This window comes from Lonchura striata, chromosome 1 (genome assembly GCF_046129695.1).
Source record: "Lonchura striata isolate bLonStr1 chromosome 1, bLonStr1.mat, whole genome shotgun sequence".
Classification (NCBI taxonomy): domain Eukaryota; kingdom Metazoa; phylum Chordata; class Aves; order Passeriformes; family Estrildidae; genus Lonchura; species Lonchura striata.
The window spans coordinates 35,385,388-35,410,125 of NC_134603.1; the positions used below are offsets into that span (position 1 = coordinate 35,385,388).

The 24,738-nt window shown below is 38.8% G+C and overlaps 1 protein-coding gene and 1 non-coding gene across 5 annotated transcripts; both read right to left on the minus strand.

Moving 5' to 3' along the window:
* On the minus strand, positions 1–24,125 carry MTFR1 (mitochondrial fission regulator 1). Of its 4 annotated transcripts, none has more exons than XM_021555619.2 (8): positions 24,021–24,125; positions 17,650–17,792; positions 14,293–14,391; positions 8,939–9,057; positions 5,528–5,769; positions 3,533–3,791; positions 3,263–3,431; positions 1–1,679 (listed from the first exon to the last, which is right to left on the minus strand). In XM_021555619.2, the coding sequence occupies exons 2-8, from the start codon at positions 17,713–17,715 to the stop codon at positions 1,620–1,622; spliced, it is 1,014 nt and encodes a 337-aa protein (XP_021411294.1). In that variant the 5' UTR covers positions 17,716–17,792; positions 24,021–24,125; the 3' UTR covers positions 1–1,619. The 4 variants fall into 4 exon arrangements, with proteins under 4 accessions (XP_021411294.1, XP_021411293.1, XP_021411296.1 ...); XM_021555618.2 differs by having other exon boundaries at positions 23,992–24,042; XM_021555621.3 differs by lacking the exon at positions 24,021–24,125 and adding an exon at positions 23,696–23,802.
* TRNAV-AAC (transfer RNA valine (anticodon AAC)) lies at positions 11,710–11,782 on the minus strand. The gene has a single exon. It is a non-coding gene; the product is annotated as a tRNA-Val (tRNA).
* Positions 24,126–24,738: the final 613 nt, after the last annotated feature.

A 24,738-nucleotide genomic window follows, 5' to 3' on the forward strand; every position in this document is an offset into this window, starting at 1 on the left:
TTTATTTTATCTGCTTTTAATTTTATATAGTGGCAACAGAACATAAAATACAAAACTTAAAACCAAAGTTAGCTTTCACAAAGGTGTTTTAAAGGCACTTTAAAGAACTGAAGGATTGAATGACCAATCAGCAGGACTGATGGCAAAGCACTTCGGAAGGAAGTTACATTGTGTACGTATTAACACCACCTCAAGTTCCACACCAGAAAACAAAGCTCCTCCACACGTACAACCTACATTCCAGTTATAAGCAGCAAAGCTTCCCCATCTTCAGCAACCTTGTCAGAGCCATTCAGTTGTCTTTATTAAAAAAGCGCTGCTTTTGTCTTTTCCTAGGAAACAGAAGCTCCCAGAGGCAGTTGTACTTGTCCCAGTAGCCAGGATCAGCTTAAAGCACCAAAAATAACCAAGCTCAGCTTTTTCAATGCTCATCCATGGTCAGGGCAAACCATGTCTTTGTTTCAGTGTACACCTCAACTGCAACTCTTGGTTCCTGCACAGCTTTTTTCACCCTGACTTGTACTTTCAGCATGAGCCTTTCTACACCTGTGGCTGGAGACATGAGCTCAGGTGGTTGGTACAGGTGTGGCAGAAACAGCTGCTCCACCAGATGGGCTTCCCCTGGAAAATGGGTTATGGGCAACAGCTTATCCCATCTCTTCCTTGCAGATGGGGCCACGAGGGCTTGTGCAAGCCCCAGCTGCCAGAAACATACCCAGGGAGCCAAGCTGGGGAGGTGTCCCCGAGCACCTCCTAGAGCAGCAGAGATGAGCTGCTTTTGGCACCTTGCACCCCACAGTACTTTGTACCTTTGTTTTCTTCAGCACTTTATGCTAATTAACACATACTCTTTGTTATTTTAATCTGCTGCTATTTACTGATTATTTCAAATTCCCTTGACTACCTTTTGACAGAGGCTCCCACAGCATGATTTTACTCTTTTTAACAGCCACAGGATGATGCAAGCAGGTTTTACTCTCTTACCCTTGCAGGCTGAGGTGAAACAGAAAAACTCCTACACAAAAATTTACTACTATGTAAAATTTAGGTTTTTTATTGTTTTTTTTTTTTTTTCTTTTTAAATTTAGGACCTCTGCAGCAGGTTCAAGTTTTCATTTTGTTTCAGTAAGAAGCAGAGTGCCTCCAGGTTTTCTTTGGGCTAAAAATTTGCTACTGTTAAGTTTAAAAGAAAGACTTCAACATGAAGATTTCAGTATAAAATTACACATTGTAGTGCAAATTATAGGTAGGGCTCGCATAAAACTGGTATTAACTTAAGGGTGTATCATCATCATTAATGACATGGACAGAAATGTTTACGCTGGTCAGTTTTGCACAAAAAATGTTGTATAACTTAGTGTTAATGAATTAAAATCCATCACAGAAATCTGAGTGGAAATCCAAGCTTGAATACAAAATTAATACCTGAGTATAATGGTCCAATTTATTCCCCTTGATAAATTGCCTACATACAAACATGTTTAGTGCCTTGTTTCTGCATTTCATATTAGATCTTTCTGTGCTGTAAGAAAAGAGACCTCTCAGTACTAGTAAAATTTGCAACATAAAATATTTTATACAAAGCAGCTTAACAGTCTTTCGCAGTATAATCTTTAACACTAAGATTTTTCAATTAAAGTCTTCATTTTTCCTGTAGACTTCAGCATGTGTGGTCCAAACTGGAAAGAAAACCAGAAACATGTTCAGATTGCTTTCAAGAGACCCCTTGTTCAACTACTACCTATCCAAGTAGTAAAAGCAGAACTTGGGCAGAAATAATCCCTGCTTCTCTGCATGTGGATGCCACAAAGTAAAGGGTAACTTGTGTTAATAACAGCTGACATTGCTCAGAGGAGGGAGCCACGGACTTGCTGGAGTAGAGCTGGAGCCACCACCACAGTAAAATAAGGAGATAGACAGCTATCCTTACCCCTGCTGCTCCAGCAGCACTTTAAAGTGCTTCTGCTCTTACTCTACCCTGTGTTTCTGTGCAAGTTGTTTTCAAAACTGTCATACAAAGACACCATACAATTCTGATCTAACAAAGTTAGATAACTAGCAAGTAATTGATGGACTGATTTTATTAACTCATTATGGATCAACATTCTATCATTTAATGGAAATCTTGAATTTTCTTAGCTCTTGAGGACTTGATGATCCTTTAACTCAAAAGGTGGACTGTAAATTTCAAAAACAGAAAATCATTAAAAAACCCTGTATGAATAAACATTACCAACTCATGTTCTCCTTAATGCACCATTAAGGAAATGTGATTAATTCCTGGGAGACATCTAGCCTTTTAGTTGAGAAGAACAGCCTGAACATTACAGAAATAAACTAGTAGAGGCCAAAAGGCAAGTAGGTCAACATTAATTAGCTGAAGTACTCAAAAGTCCTGAGATCTGCGGCAGCGAATTGTTATTTTCTTTAAATTAATTCAGACCAGAACCAGCTTTTGGACTTTAATGTGCATTTTTTTGATTGCACAAATTAAAAAAAAACCTCTTTACTCTTCCTCTCTGGTTCTGTAGCACAAAGCTTCAAGGATTGCTGACAAACACAACTGCTCTATACCAGGCTGATTTTTAAGCATACATTGATAGAGACTTGTATTTTGAATGTTCACTGCTTAAAAACCAAATTCAAATCCATCTGAAATACACTAGAAGCCATTAATAACTTGTGCCAGGAGGTGGACTTCAAATAAAATTTTATTTTAACATTCTCACATTAAAAAGAAACTGCTTTCATATACTCAGCATTTCCAATTATTAGAAGAAAGTCCCTATACCAAAGAACCAAGATCCAGCAGGCATTCTTAACAATTTATTTTCCGAATTCCTAGGAATGTCTAATTTGTTTCAGGATCTTGCTTCAAAGTTTCACCTGCACCAGCTGAATGGTTAAGGTTGGTAGTAAGAGGCAAACTCAGTTCAGACTGGATTTGATGTGAGCCCTTAGCAATGGTTTTCTGAATATCAGATGCTGTGGCAAGAGAAAACATTTTTGTTGTAAAAAAATAACAAAACTGTAACAGGACTTTTTAAAGCTAGGGCCAAGACAGTAACACAATCTTAAGACTTGTCAGTAAAAGCATTTGATTGCCAAAAGTCCTGGTGTATCAGCAGTACTTCACAGGGTTTTGTGGACCTAATAAGATGCTACCTTGTGTAACACCTACATATGTTAGCAGAAAGATGTAGGTTGCCTTGCACAACTATAGTCCAAGGATGTATTCCAAATATTGAATCACAATACTCACCAGCACTACCTCAGTCTGTGTCTTTGTTTCAGCCTTTGGAATCACCTTTTCTGTTTCACTTTGGCTATCATTTCGGTATCGATAAGCAAATTTCTTTTTGAGAGCTTCTGCTATTAATGTTGCAGGATCTTCAGGCTGAGACACTTTAGATTTTGTACCTTCTGAGGATCTAGAAAAGAAAATGGCATCAGCATCTGTCTCACACTAAAATAGTTTTGAGTCATAAAAACAAATCATTAACACCAATCTTGGTACACTGACATTTATTACCTTTTCACTGAGCGTAGTTTCACGCTGTTCATGTCTTTGAGGATTTCCAGCATGTTTGGTACTTCAGGCTTCTTTGGCCCGTTTTCCACCACATTCTGGCCAGCGTTCATTTTTTGGTTTTTCCTCTCTTTAATGAGATCAATTGCAGACTTACTTTGATGCAGACTTGAGGGAGGGGGTGGAGGCAGAGGAGGAGGAGGTGGTGGTGGTGGTGGAGGCGGAACAGGGACAGCAGCTGAAGCAAGTGGACTAGACCCAACTACAAATAAAACACGCATTACAAGTCAGTTTACTTTAACTCCCCTTTACATGTCACAAATGCTCAGGTAAGAAAAGCACTGCAGCAACTTCAATTGTGTCCCCTTTCTTCATTCCTAAACCACCTAAGCAAGTTCAGCTAAAAAGCCACATGAAAATCCTTCTTGAAAATTTAGAAGTGTCCTCTGAAATTCCAGTCCTAGTTCTAGGTGCATTTGTGTTTTTACTGCAGTGGGACAGAAGCCACATCATCTTCTAGTTCTTCTTCATGTTCTGCCCCTAATGTTACCAGTATTTCCCTTCCTTCTCAGAGGCAGCTACTTAGCTGGAAGTTACAATCTGACACAGAAGCAGTGCTTCTCCCTACTTATCACAAAAAAGAAACTACCATACAAGATTTTTCAATGTAGTTTTCAGAGCTCAAACAGTGCTAAAATTGAAGCTTATTCCAGCTGTCTGAGGTTAAGAATTTTTAGCCCAGCTACTCATCTGTCTCTACTCATAGAGATTCTCACAATAATCTTGATTTTGAATTCCATGTATACTTTAGGTAAAAATTTGTTATAAATACAGTAACAGCAATAACCTGAAAAAGAAATGAAGAAACCTCTGTTTAATTGCACCTTTTAAAAAACTGAGAAAAATCAGATCAAGAGTTTTGAGGCTTGGAGCATAAAGTGTGTAAAAATATTTATAGAAATAAAGCAGGAGTCTACTCCGTGTACCTGTAGGCAAACACACTGCGTCATTACCACGTTCTACCACAAGAGGGAGATAAAGATGATAAAATAAAAATTTAATTTCTCTAATAAATAGAGGTAAAGGGGGGGAAAAAGTTTATAGTTATTTCCCATGCCCCCACCCTCCCCACATAATTAAAATTCAAGAGTGAAACCAGGTGATCCTTAAAACTATTTTATAGTTTTGAATATGAACAGTTCAGGAGCAATGAAGTAACTCCTATCAGTTAACAGCTAAAGGAGCATCTGAAAAATCTGAATATGATTTTATACACAAATATAGGCAAAGCTGTACTTGTTAAGTGACCTTTGGAAAGAGTGACAATCAAATGCCTGTCATCTGCAGCCAACAAGGGCCATCTCCTGCTAATCTTTGAAGACTTAAAACTGAAAGGAGTCAGAGGTGATGGAAAGAGGAGAAAGAAATTCAGGGAAAGAATTATTCTGTTTACTACCAGAAACAGTGCACCACTTTTGGTTCCATATGGACAATGTGTCTGGTCCCAGAGATGATTGCAGTAAACAATTAATTGCCTTTTCTGTTACTTGAGATGTATATTACATATTCCAAAAGCATAATTAGCATCTTGTATGAATACTTAATGATATCAGAGAGCCTATTTCCTTACTGAATGGAAAGACTTCAGTGTCAGTAATTAAGTTACATTCTTTTATTTTGGTTTAAGCCATCATGTTTATCATGAGCTTTGCTCTGAAAGCTGTTTAATACTTTACTCATTCACAGATTCAGAGCTCTGGCAGATTTACAGAAAAACATGATGACTTTAGAAATACTAAAAAATACAGAAAATCTGGCAAGTCACTTGTCTTCAAGACCTGTTCTGTACCCCTTGGTTACTGTGCCAAACTAACCAAAACAATATGGAGAAGTGTTTGGTGTTGCAGTATCTCACAAAAAAGAATGAGCACAGTAGTAATTATAAAAGGGACACATTAATTAAAGTCATTTTTACTAAGAGTACAGCAAATTTAATACCTGTTGTCAAGTTCTGCTGTTCTTGCAAAGTTACAATTTTGGCTATTTGTGCTCTTAAAGAGGCCAGTTCATTTTCTAGGGCACTGATCTTCTGCAGCGCTTCTTCGTTTGCCATCACTGCGCTCCTGGGCACTGGTTCCTCTCCCGAGGGGCTTTGCAAGGACGTTTGTCTGTGTGGGGACTTCCTGGAATGATGTGCTTCGCCTGGAAGAGGCTGGGTTGTTTTTGTCCAAACTTCTGACCTGTAACAAAAATATCACAACATATTTTATAGGCTTTGAAATAGATAATGACCAAAGCAACGTTACCTACAAATCAGGGGTACAAGTTGAAGACTTGACTCTTTATACAATTGCCTTTATACAAGTCAACTTCCATCAAGACATTAAATAGTTTGAGGTAAATAAGAACTTCACATCCTTTCTCTCTGCATCATGAGCTGTGTTTCTTCTCTTCCCCAGACAGCATTTTGTAGAATCCTTGGTTTCAGCAAAAAAAAAAAAAAATTAATACATTTCCTCTTATTCCAATCTATTTCTCTGCCTCAAATCTATTGTGTATTTAATTTGAATTAAGATTTTTCTTCCCTTAAATGCTACCATTTTTCCCCATAGGCAGCAAATAGCCATTTGCAGTTGATTCCTTTGAAGAAAGAAGAGTCTCTTGGTTCCACAGGATATTTTTTTGTACTGTTTTGATTTCTGAATTTTTAAAAAAATGTTAAAGAAAATTCTCCAATTTTAGCAGCATTGGGAAATATGGAGTGTTTGAAACAGCTCCGTGATGTAGAGACTGCTTGTCAGTTGATGGGAATGGGTCTCATATCTAGTTTTCTAACACAATAATTAGAACTACAGAGAAGAAAATTTCCTTACAGCTTTAGAGAGTCCATAACCTTCCCTCTGCTTCTCACAAGAAAATGTAACTCTGCTGCCTTCCCTTAATACCCACCAAAGCTCAAGCCTTGTTAAACACTGAGGCATTATTGAGCATCTGCTCAAAAAAGTCCAATAAGCCCTTATAAAGACACTAGCATTTTAAAACTGTTTATTTCAAGAATCTGAGGAACTTGATCCAGTTAAAGACATCCTTGCTCCTTGCAGGGGCTTTTAAAGCTCCCTTCCAATGCAAGCTGTTCTATGATTCTGTAAATAGAATTTATATGGATTGATGACAACAAATTATCCTAAACTTCAAAACACAAAATGTGGCCACCTACTTAATTCCTCAATCCTCCTTGATGTCAATCCCCAAACTTCTCGGGCATGCCAGGATTCCATCGTTTATTCAAACAGGAGAGTGAGAACAGGGCCTGGTAAAAGGGCTTTTTGAAATGGGTAGAATGGCTCCTGGCTAACCCAGCCCAAATGCCCCACCACTCTGGATGAGTGGATTAAGCTACTGTGGGTGCTCATCATCAGATCTGCAGTTGTGCTAGACCTAAAGCAAGAGCCAAGATTTAAGGCTAGAACAAGCCCTGTACTCTGACCACATCAAACCAAGATTAGATACATGTTTTAAGTCTTCTGTGACACTGACAAAAACCATCAGCACAACTTGCAGAAATTTGATCAAGGACAATTGAATATTATCTTGGAGGATGACATTTAGGTGGTGTTATCTAGACAGGAATAGAGAGCAACTCAAGCTGAGAACAGGATACCTCCTATAGCAGCCACCTCCCTACTCTCCCTAAGTAAAGTGGAAGGAGCCAGTGATCGCTTCACTCCTTAAAACCTGCTTTCCAGAAATTCTTTAAAGGAGCAGAATAGATAAACAACAAAGGTTATTTTCTGCTCAGAGCAGTAACAAAGTTTTAAAGAGATGTCTTGATTGGAATCTAACACTATGGAAAACTATTATGCCTGAGTTGTCATTACTACTCTGACTAGCGGTAGAGGAAAAATGATTTGTCATTTAGTTGCTTCCTCTATAAAACTGTATTCACAGAAAAAAAAAACTATGTATGCAAGACTGTTTACTAAATTTTACAGTGGATAATTATTTAACAGTAACACCTATGTGATCCTGTCGAAACAGAGAATTTTAAATGCCTGGAAAACACCTAATGCATACCAGTTCCTCTACTAATACCGTGCACAGACATAATAAACTGTGCACACTGAAATAGTCATATCTGCTAAGTAATTCACTTCCTGTGCTCCATCATAAGCTGTTTGCCTTAAGGTCACTATGTATCTGCAGGATTATTTTAGTCCCATCCCACATCCATCTGTCCCTGCTCTCCCCTTCCCATGCAGACATTTCAGGAAATACGCAGTCCTACATCTTTCGTAATAGGTTCTTTGAAGCACCAAAGAGCCATTCTCCCTGTTGTCTCCATTAAATGTAACAGCTTTACAGTTCAGTCCTTAAATGAAATAATTCTGTGCAAACAAAAGTAGTATCGGACAGTTAATTTCCTTTGTATCAAACAGACTTCAGGAACAGTGCTTCCCAAGCAAGTGCTGATTTCTGTGACTTCCCTCCGAGTTTGTGAAATTAATGTGGCGGTGTCAGAATGTTTGCTATGCAAAGCTTCACTGTAGCAAGTCATGTTGGAGGGCATCTAAGGCATTACTAACCTATTTTCAAACCTATGCTTTCCAATTAAGAACAGTATCCTCCTGAAATCTCTGAAGCCACAATCTGTGCCCTTCTCTGACAGATTAGTTTGTTTAGAAGAAAAACCTCCTCTGCACTACAGTACTGTACTTTTGTTTCTGGATAGTCTGAGCAGCAACCTGAGTAGGATAGAGCAGAGAATTTCATCCCTTCAGCCAAACTGTTTCATGTAGTGACAGTGCTGTGCAGAACCCTTGGTCCAACACAGCAGTACCTATCCCAACATTCTGGACACAGGTGCTGACATGCTTTCCTGCCAGTTTTTGTTATGAAGATTAAAGATGTGAAATACAAACTAATTTTTTTCATTGTACTTAGCAGTCTGCAGAGCCTTAACCAGAAAGGTGAAAAACAACGTGCCAATTACTGGATTGCCAGAATGACCATTGCTGCTAATGAGGAAGCTGTACAGTTCACTGCCCCATGGTAATGACAAATCTCAGGAGAACTGGAGAATCACTGTTAGCAATTTTGCCATAGCACAGCAGACATTTTTCCCTGCTTGAAGCTATTGTGTGCAGTTCTTTGCAATACATAAATAAAATCCATAGTCTTCCTTGTATAATGTCAATCTCCTGTATGTTTTCCAACAAGTCTTGGTTTCATAAACCTATTAATCTAACTTCTACTACTTCTTTTCCAGACCCTACCTCTGTTTCTTCTCCCAGCATTCAAGTGCTCTCTGTTTATTTGTAATGCACAACACAGTCTCAGTGGAGAGAAGTGAGGTTTGTTCCTCTAAGAGAGAGGTTCCTTCTTCTCAGAGAGAAGATTCTAGAAACATACCTGAGCCTTGTAGAGACTTCACCTTCTTCTTCAGCAATCCATCCCACATCAGCAAAGGAGGCCACTGCATCTTCTCTGAGTTGAGCAGGAGTGTTTCCTTCCGTGACATGAGAAATAAGCTAAATTTTAAAGGTAAGATTGAAAGGTTTTAGAGTCAATATTTTCACCCCAAGTTACATTTATGTTACCCAATACTTCTACTGAGGCTACATGTAACTATTAACACATACATGCACAAAACACATCTGTAGACTTTAAACACTTATTTCTGTCCTGTGCTCAGTCCAGAATAATTTCACTGACTTCAAACTATTAAATCCATTCTGCTGAACACTTCACAAAAGGTCATGGCTAACTACATACACCATCACATGATGCTAATGAATACTAAAAATCCAATGCAAATTGTTACCTTTAATAAACAAACATCAACGTTCTCACACAGTTTTCTATACTAACTCAAATAGTATGCTTTTAAATTCTATTCATGACCAGTAGTTAAAAAAGACATTAAGGCTGCCAATACTTTTTAAGTATTTTGCTCTAATTTAGTATTTTTCTTAAAATGAAATTCTGCCAAAGTTTCCCTTTCCCTACAACTTCTGTATAAGAAGTATGTACATTGCACAGGGGAAAAATCAAACAAGCAAAGCAACCCCAAAACCAGGCAAAAAGCCAATTCTACCAGCTCAGTAATCACAAAGACTTTGAGGGAGAGGTAGGATGCAATCATAACATTATACATTATGTGCTAACAATCTTATTTACAACATGCCAAACAAATGGACCATTCTCCAGCATGGTTCTGGCCATTAGCTTTACAGCTGTTTGAAGCCAAAGGTGAGCAAAGCTTCAGAGACTGGAACCTTTCTTCAATTTCCAGTTAAGTGACCTGAATGGTGATTTGAAAAATTGTTTTTGACCATCAATACTCACTCCATAGTCACAATTCAATAAAATGGTTTCAAATCTATTTTGAAATACTGCCTGCTTCCCCAGGTCAGATGAGGGCACGTGTTCAGAGTCATGAGCAGCCTGGGATCAGTATCTCGGCAGATAAAAGCTACTGAAATAACTTTCAGTAATATGTTCTGCTCTGTCTTTCACCTTGAGTTCCGTATCGACAATGCATATATACTCCAGCTTTTCCTTGTATTCCATGGAATCACAGACTCGTTATGGTGGGAAAAGCCCTCTAAGATCACAGTTGCCCTTTTAGCCCTCTAAGATCAGTTAGAGTCCAGCTGTTAATCCAACACTACAAAAAACCCCAGCTGCAAACGAGTTGTTGCAGCTGCTCAAGTGCTGTGGACAGCAGTGGCCAAGAAGCTGGGAATACTGACAGAGATGGTGTCAGTAGGAGCCAGTCTGCAAGGGCAGCCTGCACCCAGACCATTAGCATTTTGGTCAGTTTTCAAGGCAACCCCGCTCTGTAAGAGCCAACTACTATGAAATGTTTGCATTAATCTGCATTTGTAGACCTATCACAGCAGGACTGCAGCCTGGATGAGGTGAAACCATTTCAGAAAAACATCCACACATATTTTAGTAGTAGCCTCTGATACAGAAGTCTCAGGAGAGAGAAGTTGTGGGCTTGGGATTTTTTTCCCTGGGAGCTGCTGCAAACAGCCTTAGAAATTGAGATTAGTTGCCTTCACCTCACACTCTCACTTGTATGAGAGTCTTTATCACAGCTCCCAGGAGTGCATATTGGCACCATCAGATCATTTGGAAACAACAGGGTTTTTTCCAGGTAGCATCAGCACAGATGGTAATATGTTTATCACATTAACAGTTGTGCCTAATACCATTACAGTCTGCCTCTCTTTAAAGCAGTCTAGAGAATACTATACTGCATGTTAGGATTTTTGCTGTTTGAGGTTTCCTTGGCATTTTTCTTTTTAAAAATGAATAGAAATTTTCGGGACCACAGCATTTGTATTAATGTTAATGGCAATTTAAAAAATCCATAATACATTAGCCACTTTTTGCAGGTGATACAGATTTTTCTGGCAGTAATATTACCATTAAAAGAGTGAAGCCACTTTTATATAAAGGCACTACACATACTGGATTCAAAAATAATTTTCTAAATCAACAGTAAAGAATATATTTACCAGTGCCAGAATTCCTGCGTAGATAAATAACTTCCAATTCAAGATTTAGTAGTCCGCCTTCTGTTATATTGTGATACAAGTTTCTTCTTAATTTTAATTCATATTTATATGTAAACAGAATCTGCTTGTTACCCTATATACAGATGTTTCTTTTCTTTATTCCTAAAAACAACAAATCCTTCTTCAGCAGTGGAATTTGAATTTCAAGTTAATGCAAGATTTTTAATTTAAAAGTAAAAAGTCAATACCCATCTCTCAAAACTTTCACCTGCCTATGAACACCTCTGTGACTACCCTGTTCCTCTGGTCAATTCCAACAGAAAAAAAAACCTGAACAACTGCTCTGCCAGCACCTAAAATGGAGAAAAAGGTACTGAAGACAGAGGCCCAGTTCTACTGGATGGCAGGAACTGAATGAATCAATGCCACAGCCTGTTTTTCTTTCTCTGGATATTGTGTAGGTGCTTCCCCCACTTCTTCCTTTGCAGGCTTTTTGCCTACCTTAGTGTGCATGCCTGCTGCACACAGAGACGGCTCCTGAGGGCGGCAGGAAATCCCACCATGGACTTGTGAAGACTACAGACGCTGTAGTGCCGGAACGGACACATAAAAACCATCGAGCCCAACTCCCAAAGAAAGAATCAGCCTCGCCAGTGTTTCCGCCCGGTTTCGAACCGGGGACCTTTCGCGTGTTAGGCGAACGTGATAACCACTACACTACGGAAACGCTCTTTTGTTTGCTCCAGAAAGCGCGAGGCACAGCACACATTTTATACAATTGACAACAGAACAAAAACCTCTCGTTTCAAATTACTAATACAGTTATCTGTATTAAACATTTGGAAACACTTCAAATAAGACAAACTTGCTGCGATTTTTCAAATTAGCCATGTAAATTCAGATGTTTGTTATGTGCACACCAATTTATTAGGAAACTTGCACTGACTTATCTGGTATCCATCAGACAGAGAGGAGAAGCGTGGGACTAAAACAGAGATGGCATAGAAGAAGGATGCTATCTTGAGAGACACTACTGTACGTTTGGTTGACTCTACCTAGGCTATACTGGTAAGTTTAATTTTATTTACTCCTAAAGACGACATATAAATCTAAAAAATATGATCTACAAAAGATCTATATGAACTATTTTCATTTGTTCATGCCATATGAAGTATGTCAGCTCTGCCACCTCTTACTGAATATGTAAGCTGCATTTTAGTATTTAGCAGTTAATTTAAATGTTGACTATGGCAATATTCACAGTCAGTAGACTCCAAACATCAACATGTTTGGCTACTGTTTTTTCAGACTAGCTGAACAAAAGCATGCTAGAAGGTAAGTATGAACATTACAGATATATTCTTTCAATCAGTCTTATCCATTTATCACAAGGAAAATGCAGACCTGTGAAAAGCCTGATGCTCTGGGGTTAGAAACATTGATTCCATGCATGCACCCTCAGATGATGCAAGATTTGATATGTTTTTTTAAATAGAATAACTTACAGCAAGGTTCAGTTCATGGTCCTTTCATAATAGAGCTAAAGCTGGCAAGAAAGAAAGACGAAGAGACAGCTATAGGAAAGTGTCAGTTGCAACAGCACGGAAATGATCAAGATCAGTACTGAACTTCACTATAGAATCTTAATGCTGAGATAAAGACACAAAGAGCAGATGTTATTATCACACTTAACATGTTCAGCAGCTTATATATTAAAATACTTTAGAGTCTGCACAAACCGTATCAATTTTAATGTGTTTCAAGGCTCAAATTTTGGAATTTAATTCCTAATTAAATCAACTTTATTACAATTTATTCTTAATTAAATCATTATTATTATTATTATAAGTTATTTATAAACAATTTATTCCTAATTAAATCAACTCTCATAACTGTACTTCTATTTTCAGAATCCTTTACTTTCATCTCATAGAAGGTGAATGCTTATACTTAATGTACACATAAAGCTGAATTAATGTCTCTTTAGGAGGACTAGAAAGGCAAATATTATATTTATTTTAACAGAATCCAGATCAAAACATATTTATGTACTTATTTATTTGCTTAAATACTAAAAATAATCAGGAACAGATTCCCCAGATATATCTTGCCATTCCTTGCTTTTATGTACCATATTGAGAGAAGTCAGTATGAGGCTAACTATCTGCAAACAAACACCATCTTCCCTTGTATGGCCTTTACAGCACAGAAAATCAGACACATAAGAGGACTTCACTACCGTTTAAATCTGAGGCAAAGGGAGCCTTCCTGCTGGCAAAACTCTACTAATTACATAATTCAAAAGTTTAATCTAGCATGCTGTTTGTTGTCCTCACCTGCACAAAACTCCACATTCCTTTATCTTTTTTTTCATCAAGCCAATAGAAATGTGAAATAGCTGCCTCAGCTTTCTCAATATTATTTTTTAAAGAGAGGCAAAATGTTAGCATGGCTTTTACTAATAAGGCTTCTATGGTAATCTGAACTATCTGGTTTTCCTACTGTAATCTCAAGTCTAAATATTGTTCATACATTTCATTTACGATAAAGAAATTAATTTAAACATTGCAAAATTTAGCAGTGTGGAAATTACTATATCTTAAGTGTAGCAGCTGATTCCCTCCATTCATCTTTACACTCCCCACCCTTGCTCAGCCCACGAAACATTCCTCTCTCAGCCTGAATTTCAAACACTAAATTTCTCCAATTCTATACCCGCCCCCTACCCCTAACACCAGAGTTGAAGAGATTATGTGTAACAGCTTCCCCTTTCCCATCTGTTCCTGAAAGACTCATTATAGAAAGCATGGGTTTTTTCTTCTTTAAGATTTTACACTTGCTCTTTACCCTACCCTTTCACCTACACAGTGTTAGCCTTGTATTTTAAACAAAAGCAAACAGGGCACTCATATTATCTTGTTACTAATTTTATGATTTCTGATAAAGTTGTTTATTTTCCCTAGTATTTTTAATACTGTTCATCTTTATGCGCCTCTTAAGCCTAGTTTATAAATACTGTTTATATAAATAAAGTTTCAATAATTTTTCTCTTTTATGATTATTTTTTCAATGTTCTTTTTTATTAAAAAATCTGATTTTGGAAGCAGAGAGAACTTAAGTAAGCTAATTCTCCTATATCTAGTTTATCATATTCTACTTTTACAAACCTTCTAGTCATGAGCAAATCCCTTTAGTAGTATAGTGAGAAACAGATTCTAAATTGCTGACAACACCTACCTGAAAGTGAACTCTTGGACACTGTATAAGAGAGAGGTTGGTACCAATTTTTCTTACAATACTTCGAGATGAACCATAAGGCTTGCTTGACCAAAGCACCTGCATGGGAAAAATAAAGCGGCCAGCTGTTAAGGGAACTGAGTTTTGTACCATATTGTAATAGTTCTCCCTTATTCTTCCATACCATGCTTTTGCTAAACATATTTAGTAATTCCTTTCATGCTGGAGTAGGATATAATATTTATATACTGAATTCTGTCCCAGTGAACTCCTTACATTCTATCCCTGAACTGGCACAAACACATTATACATCATCAGTACAGTACAGCTATGGCTGCTTAAGGTCGAGGCAGCCTTTGCATTAAGCCTAAAGCCAAAACAATAAATCACCTAATGCAGAAGACTTCAGGAGCTAAAAGTATCTTCAAAAACACAATATTCAAATTTTCAAGACAATAAAGAACCTACATTCAGTGAGACACTTCTTTTTATTGGGTTTCAAGAAAAACCACTCAATCATTAAAAATCCTTGAAGTCACATAGATCTTCATTTCTCAAAATATTTTTTTCTTTTTTAATTAAGAGCTCTTCTGAAACAGGAATAGTGTCTACCATTCTTAATGAAAAAAATTATCAGCTACAATAAATATGAAAATGTAACTGTGAAATTAAAAAGCAAAGGAAAGTAAAATGGAGAAAATAAGATAAAATTTTTGTAAGAAAGGAACTTTGTTCCTTGCCCCCAAAAAAATAGATTCACCTAGAGAAAACTGCCCACAGCAGCTCAACATAGCAGGTTTCATTATAACTGTTTCTACTGCAATTTACATTTTCTCCATGTTGTTTCAACAGGGATTAAATTTGCTTCTTTTTGTTGTATTTAGTATTTACAACAGCATCATAAAAGGAAATAAAATGGCAGTTGAGTCCTAGGAGAATACTACAAAATGAGCCAGAACAGAAGCAAACACCCCACAGAGAAGTAGGAAAGATTTCAGCACAGGCAAAGGCAACAAAAACAATGCAAGCAACAAAAAAAAAAATGAGAAGACTCTAACACAGGGTATGTTGTTAGTAAACAATTAGAACATTGTATGGTAATTTTAAAATCTTGGCCAGTGTTTAATTATGGCTGTAAACATGAATTTACTAGTCAGACTTTAGTTTTTAAAAGATCATAGCTTCAAGCAAACTTGATATCCTGGTAGAAGGTTGCCCAACAAAAAAACTAGGAAAAATCCAGGCTATTCTGGATTGGCAATGGCAATATTGCCTGTATGATGACAGTAGTGGTGCTTGGAAGTTGCATAACACACAGCTGAACATTTTAATATACTAAGCAAAGATCACTACTCCTAGATGTTGAAGGTTCTATTAAAAATGGAAGTTTATGTTCCATGATATTGATCCCCAGATTATTTCACAAACATCACATAAACATGCCTATTTCTAATTTCTATCCTTCCTTCCTCTGGCTTTACTGGAATGTGAACATTTTGACAAAATAAATGTGTACTGCACATATGCTATGCTACATCCTCACAACAGAGCTGCAACTTTGCCATGAATCCACTTAGATCTATTATTTTCTGTTCTGTAAAAATTACATTTTCTTGATTAATACAGTGCTAAGCGGAACACAAATTTTTCAATGCAGAGTAGTCTATTGATGCTGCATTTTGGTTGCCTCACCCAAGACCTCACATTTTTGCCTGTCACCTGTCTGTTTACATGTCTCAGCAGGCAGATCAGTAGCCTTCAATAACAAGTCACTGAAAAACAGCACCACAATAATACAGTTCATTATTCACAACTGATTCTGATTAAAGTTGAACTGTTGGCAAGAGACTCGAAGTGATGCGACATTAGAACAAATAATGCAAGTCAAAGGTAGGCTTAATTGCAGAAGTCTACAACAGCAAGACAGTCTAGACTACTACTATTACCAACACAAGTACAATGCATTTAAACAAACAACAAAACTGGTTTAGATACTGCTCAGACCACAGAAAAGTTGTTGACTAGCAGTCAAAAATATTTAGTTTCCAAATGCCCTTTGGGCTCTTCAACGACAGTGGCTTGGTGCACCAAAACACTGAGTGATTCAGTTTTGGTAATACAAGATATGCCAGGACATTATTTTCAGAACACTGCATGCAAACTGTGCCACAAGGGATGCAAATAAAGTCAGTTCCTTGCTCAGCTGAGCTGAGGTCTCAGCACTGCTCTAACCAAGTTCACACAACTTTTTGTGGACTTGAAGCACTGGCTAAGCAAGTCTGCAAAATGCTACTTAGTCATCCACTCCTATTGCATCAGCACTTCACTGTTGTCTAGAACAGCTGACATTTGGAAATGTAACTGCATTATCACAAGCTTGATACAAGTAGAGAATGGGGAGAAACAGATTAAAAACTCATTTATCTACCTTATCTATTTTGTTTATTTAGGCTGAAATTGCTGAATTATCAGTGTCATAATGCAACATATTCTTATACTTTGAAAATTCAAAGTAACATGGAATCTCAGATCAAAATTCAAATACAATCCTAAAATACAGATTCTTGTTGTCAATCTTCATTTACACTGTATAAACAATTTGCTGTCCATAGATTCCCAAGACTGATAAAAGGTTCTACCACAATAATACTGACTAAATACTGCACTTGGCTGTTAAGGATTTCCCCATTCTTAAAACATTAAAATACTTCAAAAACTTACAGGGATTACTGCACTGAGGTCAACATTTGCACTCAAAATAGCTACCTAAAGGTCAGTGACAGAGCAGCTGATGTGTAGCAGCTCTCTGTCTCTCTCTGCTAAGCATTCAAAGAAAACTCTATATAGTCTCCTCCAAGAGGAGAGCTATGCAGGCCTGTTCCTCTGTTTACCCACTAAAGAACACAGCTGCATTGCTGTCATGTACTGTTACACCTCCAGAAGAGGTAACTATAGCACAGAAGAGGTAAGTGTAGCACAATTATAGCCATCTCAGTTTCATGGGGCTTTTGCATCTCCAAGAAAAGAACAACAAATATGATTAATTTTTATCACTGTTAAAAATAAAATGGAATTCTCCTTCAGCTTCAAAACACACCCGGAAGTCCAGCATGAAAAACAGTGTTTACCAAGTAAACAGTTTATTAGAACCAGAAGGAACTGCATAGTACTTTTAACACATTTATTACTCAGTATTTCAGTGTTCAAATCATAAACTTGATGACTTCTCAGCAATGCAGAATCATCCCAGTATTGAGTGTACCTAAAGTGTTCTTCTACATAAGCACAAACTAAAACACACAAAGTGCTTTCTACACCTTATTTTCTGAAAACATAAAGGAAGTTTGAAACACTTACTGACTCCATGTTCAATCCAATTTGTTCAAAAGCCATCCTAATTAAGCGCTTCAGCCAGCAAATCATCAGGACTGGAAAAGGCCTTTCCGAACTTGGATTTAAGCCTTCCAAACCCACACGGTTGCCAAGGTTCCATAGTAGTTCTGAAATGAGACACATCAGAATTTTAGATGCATGCTGTGGAACATGTCAGAAGTAAACTGCTACATTCCTAAAAAAACAAGCTTCAGAAACAAGACGTATTAGATGACACCAATACCTTGTACTGCAAAGCGAAGGTGCTCAGAAAGCATCTACTTAACACTGGTAACAATGACTTTTTAGTAGTGTTATTTTTATAGAATCATAGAATTGTTTCAGTTGGAAGGGGGCTTAAAAGTCATCCAGTTCCAACCCTCCTGCCATCTGCAGGGACACCTTCCACTATCAGGTTGCACAGGGCCCCACTCAGCCTGGACATGAAAACTTCCAGTAATGGGGCATCCACAATTTTTTTGGCAACTTGTGCATCAGCACGCTCATGGTGGTACTTATCTAATCCAAACCTATCCTCTCAGTTTAAAACCACTGCCCCTTGTCCTATCACTACATGCCCTTGCAAAAAGTCCCTCTCTAGCTCTCTTGTAGTCCCCTTCAGGTACTGGAAAGAAATCCAAGCTATTGTGAAGTTAACAATTAAGACGTTGGGGAAATGACTGCTCACTTGAGCTTGGACAGATGATGGCGTTCAACAACTCTTTAAGTGAGCATCAAGCCCAATGGAATGCCTGCAGATGGGGATTAGCACTAAGACTAAAGTGCCATACTCATATCTAAAACTCATTTCTATGCAGGAACAGACTGCAAAATGCTGATCACCTCTCCTGACTCACATTCTCTGACAGCTTTGTTGTTCCTTCCTTTTTCCTACAACTAAGCAGAAAAAGTAAACAGGGAAAAATGACGTGAAACACTGTAGATGCAGGACGTGAAAATATTCAAGCACTTTATAAAATTAGACAGATTTCAAATTTTGTCTATTTATATACACTTAGATTCACTTGACTCAAGATGGTTTTATTGCTCCTCTAGTGAAGATAGCGTACTTTTTCTTTAACGATATTCTACATCAGTCATAACCTGGACATCACTGAGAAGTGTATGCCACCAAAACCAGGAAAGGAAGCCACAGATTTGGGTTTACATTTCTTTTGTGTAGCAGGCTGGAAACAACACTCTGTTGATCCACCCTGAGCAACGTATCTGTAGTATGAACAACGGTGTTGCTGTAGTCACTATATATACAGACAGGGATGACTAAAGCAATTAGTCAGCAGCAAGGAACTGGTACTTGGGAAGTTTGAAAGTCAGGAGATGGAAAAGCTCTGCTGTTTGGAAAAGCTCTGCTGTTTGGAAGTGCCCACAAGCCCTACAGTTAAATCATTGTTTCCATTACAGATTTTTTTCAACAGTTTACAGTTCCTTAGTAATAATGTACCTCTTGTGGAAACTTGGCAGAAACAGTACAATCTTACAGCTATCTTTTTTTAGACAGGCATAGAAAACCAGTTGATATTAGTTTCTCATCATCACAGGATTTTCTTTTATTTGTGACTAAGCTCAGAAGAAACTATTAACCTACAGCAGGAGATTAGAAGGAAAATGGCAACTGTTATAGGAAAAACAATAGGGAAGAATAATGGGCTAGCTACCAAACAGAACACAAGCTACACTCATTCAAAATAAATAATGGACTTCTTTATGGGATGCTGGAGAAGTATGGTAGAGAAGCATTACCATATACTTGATCTATTGTTCCTTTAGGCATCTGCTATTCTTCTCTTACACAACCTACTGTATGGACCTTGGATTTCATTGTACCTGCGGTGTTCTTAAAACAGGAAGAGCACAATGCTTCACAGTGGATTTGGCATCATACCTGCCACTGTAGCACGCAGTGACATAAAAGAGAGGAATGCTCCTTTAAAAGGGGAAACCTGTTCCAAAGGTGTGATTACATGTGATATACTCCACCTCATTCCAAAGTCCAGACTTGTTCAACAAGCAGTGTGGAAATCAAAGGAAGAAAAAGGAAAGCTGTATCAAGACAAATTCAAATAAAAGAGAAAATGATAGGGTATTGCTGAGCAGCTGCAAAGACAGGGCTGGCTGAGAAAGACAACTGATAGAACTAAAAGCAATTAAAGTATCCTGATACATTGGTCTTTCAGCCAGCTCATAGTTTAAAATAAGTCAGAGTTACATTTTCTTCCAGGCAGAGAAGAAAATGTATGATTTTGTTTCTGATTAAATGAGCGGTCTGAGTCTAACAACAAAGATAATTTGGACAGAAGTGAAAAGTGAGTGTTAGAACTTCCTCCAAAGAAATCAGAGCAGGTCTAGAAAGTTTCCATGAATTTAAGAAACTTAAAGGAAAATGTGTAAAAGAACAACAGAAAAACTGACAAGATAACCAATTAAAAGCACAAAACCAGATGTAGAAAAGAAGTAGCATAACATGAGGATGACAATAGTATAAATATGAAGTAGTAAGCTAAAACAGGCAAGCTACAAAGTGGGTTCCATCTTACAGGCATAAACAAAGGCCTACATCTATTAGCAGTAAGAGGCAAGGAAGACAACCATGATGCAACAGGAAAGAAAGCAGTGTGCCATATGGATAGTCAGTATGTATTCAGTGCTTTCCCCTGACAATGGCAGGTTAAATGGACAGGTGATAGCATGGATTACAGACAATGCTGACAAGCTATAAGCATCCAGCACAACAATATCTAGTGAATTTCACCTTGCAATGTTCAAAAACTTGTCAAAGCAATTTTTGAAATATTGATAATTAATTTCTGAAACTTGGTCAATGGGATTCAAATTCCCAGGAATAAAAGAAGGAATACGATGACACAAAGCACTGGAAATAGTCCAAAACACTTATCCTGCCCTAAAATATTAAGGTGATCCTTAATAATTCCAGGTTCCAAGACTCCGATGACTGAACATGAAAGAGCAATCATTCAACAAAATGACTACAGTAAAACAAATATTTATAGTTCACTTTGTAAGTCATTGTTTCCTCTGTAGCCTAAATACTTAAAGTACTTGAGACTCATCAATATCTTGCCCTTTCAATGACCTGTCTGTTTTTGCAGAAGAAAGTGACTGAAATCAACCTGAAAGAGCACAGAGTAACACCCAGTTCCTGGATTAGCTTCTTTAGTTTGTGGCACTAAGGAAAACCACCATATTTGAACAACCTCCAGCTGATCTGTTATCTAAAAGACAAATACTTCAAAACATATTTTTATATGAGTTTACAGAATTATTTCCAGGCAAGCTTCATACTTATTTCTTTCAGACTATGTTGCACTATACCTTTCTTCACAAAACACAAATATTTCACAATTGGTTTATGTGCCAAGAACAGACAGGGTTCATTCCAAAAGAAACTGCTGGACAGCAAGAATGAAATCATTAGCAAATTCTTTTCTCATGCTCTGTATACATGTCATTTTCAGAAGCAGAAGTTACATGTTAATTGCTTTTAGTAAGCAGTATAATACCTTTCTTAAAATATCGATCTTTGTGGTATTTATCCTCTCCTTGGTGCCACCTACAGTAAAAATAGTTTAATTCCCAAAAAATTTCCATAACTCAATGACTACAATGAAGAGCCCCGAGTGACAGTAATACTGCCATTAAAAATGGTCCTTCTCCTGTGCCTCAGCAAAACGATTACAAGGATGAGCAGCAGTGATAGACAAGATTACCAAGACATCCAAAGAGCAAAGAATTACATTTCACTGCATAAAGCATGAAGGGGTTGGAATTTCATAGGTTCATTTCAATGAAACCCAGAAATTAGCAATGCTGGAGAGCTTTCTTACTGATATGGAAATATGGAGGAATTCCTTGGCTTAGAAATGAGGAGGGCTACGTTTCCAAGCCTCCTAGAGATTGTTTGTCCCTACCTTTCCCAAACACTTTCGCAGGCTCTGTTCAATACTCTCATATCAAATATCAAGTCTACAAAGCTGAGAGATAATACCACCTATAGATTACAAAAAGTTCGTTAAATAAATACAAAAGCTCTGGAATTTCTACACATAAAGTATAATATCCAGTAATTATGAACAAGACCCCTTTGTCACGCTTTTTAGTGAGTCCTACACATGAAAGGTTGAAAGAAAATCAGATGCAACTGCTTTCAAATTCAAATTCCTCTATGAGTTTTTGCAATGTTGCATTTATCCAAGTCCCCTTCAGAACATGAGCTTTTGCTCTTTAAAGGAAATAGGATATTAATTTTTTTTTTTTTTTTTTTGCTGAAGGTTTCTCTCACTCATTTAGGATCCCTACAAACATAAGAGAATGACTTAATGGGATTGATGGAGCAGATTACCCTTAACAAAGAACAAACAAAGATATGAAATCTGAAAAATGAAAGGTATAGTCTCTAAATTCAAAAGACATAACTTTAAGAAGTATAAAATTTTCAAACAACCATAGATTCAAAGGAATACCAGCCACATAAAAAATGAAATGCATAAAGACCAGGCTCCTCCTTATTTTAGCAAGAACTAGGGCAAGCATGTCTCCTCAGTCTTTTAGACTACCACATGACCCAACCTAATAAAATTACATCCACAAGGAAACATAATTTAAAAAGTAACAAAGGAAGATAAAGCAAAACAAACCCCATTATCACAACAGCCAAGTGGGCAGAAGAATCTTTGGATAAAGGTAGAGATTCTGTTCCAAACTGACACAGACCAGCTACAAGCAAAGTAAATATGCATTTGTCAGAGGTCATACAGCCAGAAACAGGAGACTGTTTTTTGGTGTGGAAGCTACAAATAATGGAGCACTCCAGTACTAACAAAACCACCTGTTTGGAAAGATATGAAGAGAGAGATAAATATGAGTCAATACTACAGGGATAATCTAAGCTAGTACTGGTATGAAATTTAAAGCAGGAATTGAAAATCATACATACTTGCAACAGAAATTGCTAAAGCTTTCTTAAAAATATAGCCCCATTGTATTTACCTGAACATGCAAAACCTATTAATCAGATTTCATTCATGCTATCCTATCTTGACAGCTAAGGACAGAGCAAAAAAAAAAAAAAAAACAAAACACCCCCAAAAAACATGTTTCTGCACTAGTTTAATCAAAAGCCTTTGCTCAGCAATGATTATACCTGCAGAGTGCACTATGATACCACTGAGAGGTAAGTGAAACCCTTCAACACCCATAGATCACAAGGAATTATTATATGACAAACACCTGCACTTCCCTGCTGGACAGACAGACCTCCCCACCAGCTGCTGTGCGGAGTCTTTCTGCTACAGCTTTGAGAGACAACTGCAGGTTAAGTCTCACAAACAAAAGGGTGTGTTTGTCTGAAAAAGCATTTAAAATGTCCAACTTTCCCCCCAGATATCTCTCTGTGTAACAACGCCGAGTTCCTACACACAGTTATCAAATTGTAGCTAGTGACCTCTACGAAGCACATTATTTGCATTCAGCAACAATCAGAACTTTTAGACCTGATGTGCAGATAACTGAATTGAGTCATTTTTATCACCCAGGTAAAAGCCAGTGGGGATCAGAAGACATAATTCCTATTAATATTTGTAAGTCTTGCCTTCACAAGAGCTGCAGAGCACTCTGAGGACAGCATGTTAATATTAATGCAGTACTGCTTATGCTGTTAGGCAGAGATCAATGCACTACGATTGATTTCAGCATGCAAACTCTATTCACCCTCAATATTTGGAATTTCAACAGCTCGTTAAACAAAATGAATACACTCACCCAGCAAGTTATTTATTTATGACCACTACAGAAGAACCTGAGAAGGGCAGCAGTATCACTAAAGGTGCACAAAGCAAGCAGCGTAGTTTTACAGAAAATAAAATAAAACCACCGTAACCATTACGGCTCTTTTTCCCTCTCATCCGCCAACTCTCTCCTTCAAAGCGTCCTTAAAAAACTTCCCACATTATCTCCACAGGAGCTTGTATTTACATTACTCCCCGTGACCTGTCACCTTCTCATCACAGTAGGTCCCCTGCACGAACAAAAGCTTCGGCCCAGCACCTCGAGGCGCTTCCACGGTCCTGCCGGCACCTGCCCTGCCCGGGAGAGCGGGGCCGCACCGAGCGGCCTGGACGTGCTTCCAGGCAAGCTTCCCCTCCCGCACCGCCCCTCGCCCGGGATCGGCCGCGCCAAGAGGGGCTGCCCAGGAAGGAAGGGATTGCCCAGGAGGAAGGAAGGGACTGCCCAAGGGGAAGGGGAGAACCGCGGCCGCCGCCACTGCCGCCGCCGCCACCCCCCCCGCCTCACCCGCCGCCGCGGCCGACGCGCTCCCTCACCCGCTGCTCGCGCGGCCGCTCGCGACCCTGCCTCGGCAGCCAATCCGCGGCCGGCTCGGCGCCGCTTCGGCCAATCCGCGGCCGGCTCGGCGCCGCCCCGGCCAATCGCGGGCCCGGCGGCGGGCGCGGGAGGCGGGACGTGGCGCGCGCTGCGGGGGTGAGGCGCTACCCGGCAGGCGCCGAGCCGGCAGCGAGCGGGGGAGCCGCCCCCCGCGCGGTCACGTGAGCGAGACCCGCCAATAGCGGCGGGACCCGCCAATAGAGGCGGGACGCCGGCTGCGCAGCCGGGATGGGCGGTGCCGGTCCCGGTCCCACAGCCACAGCCTTTAGCCCTAGCCCTAGCCTCAGCCTCGTGGGGTCGGTCTCGTCTCCCTAGCAACTAGCGAACGGGATAAAAGACACAGCTTCAAGCTGTGCCGGGGCAGGTTCAGGTTGGACAGTAGGAGGACTTTGTCCACAAAGCGGGTGATTAAACGTTGAGTTGGGCTGGCGTGCGAGGCGGTGGAGTCACCATCCCCGGAGGTGTTTGTGAAAGGCTGGATGTGGCACTCAGTGCCCTGGTCCCCATGACACGGTGGATGCTGAACCTGGTGCTGTTAGAGGTTTTTTCAGCCTTAACGATGCCTTGGTTTGATACCAAACCAAATCTAATTTCGGTATCTCGTGGGGTGGGAAATACCTGCTTCGGATTTTGACCCAGGAGATTCACACTCCCTGT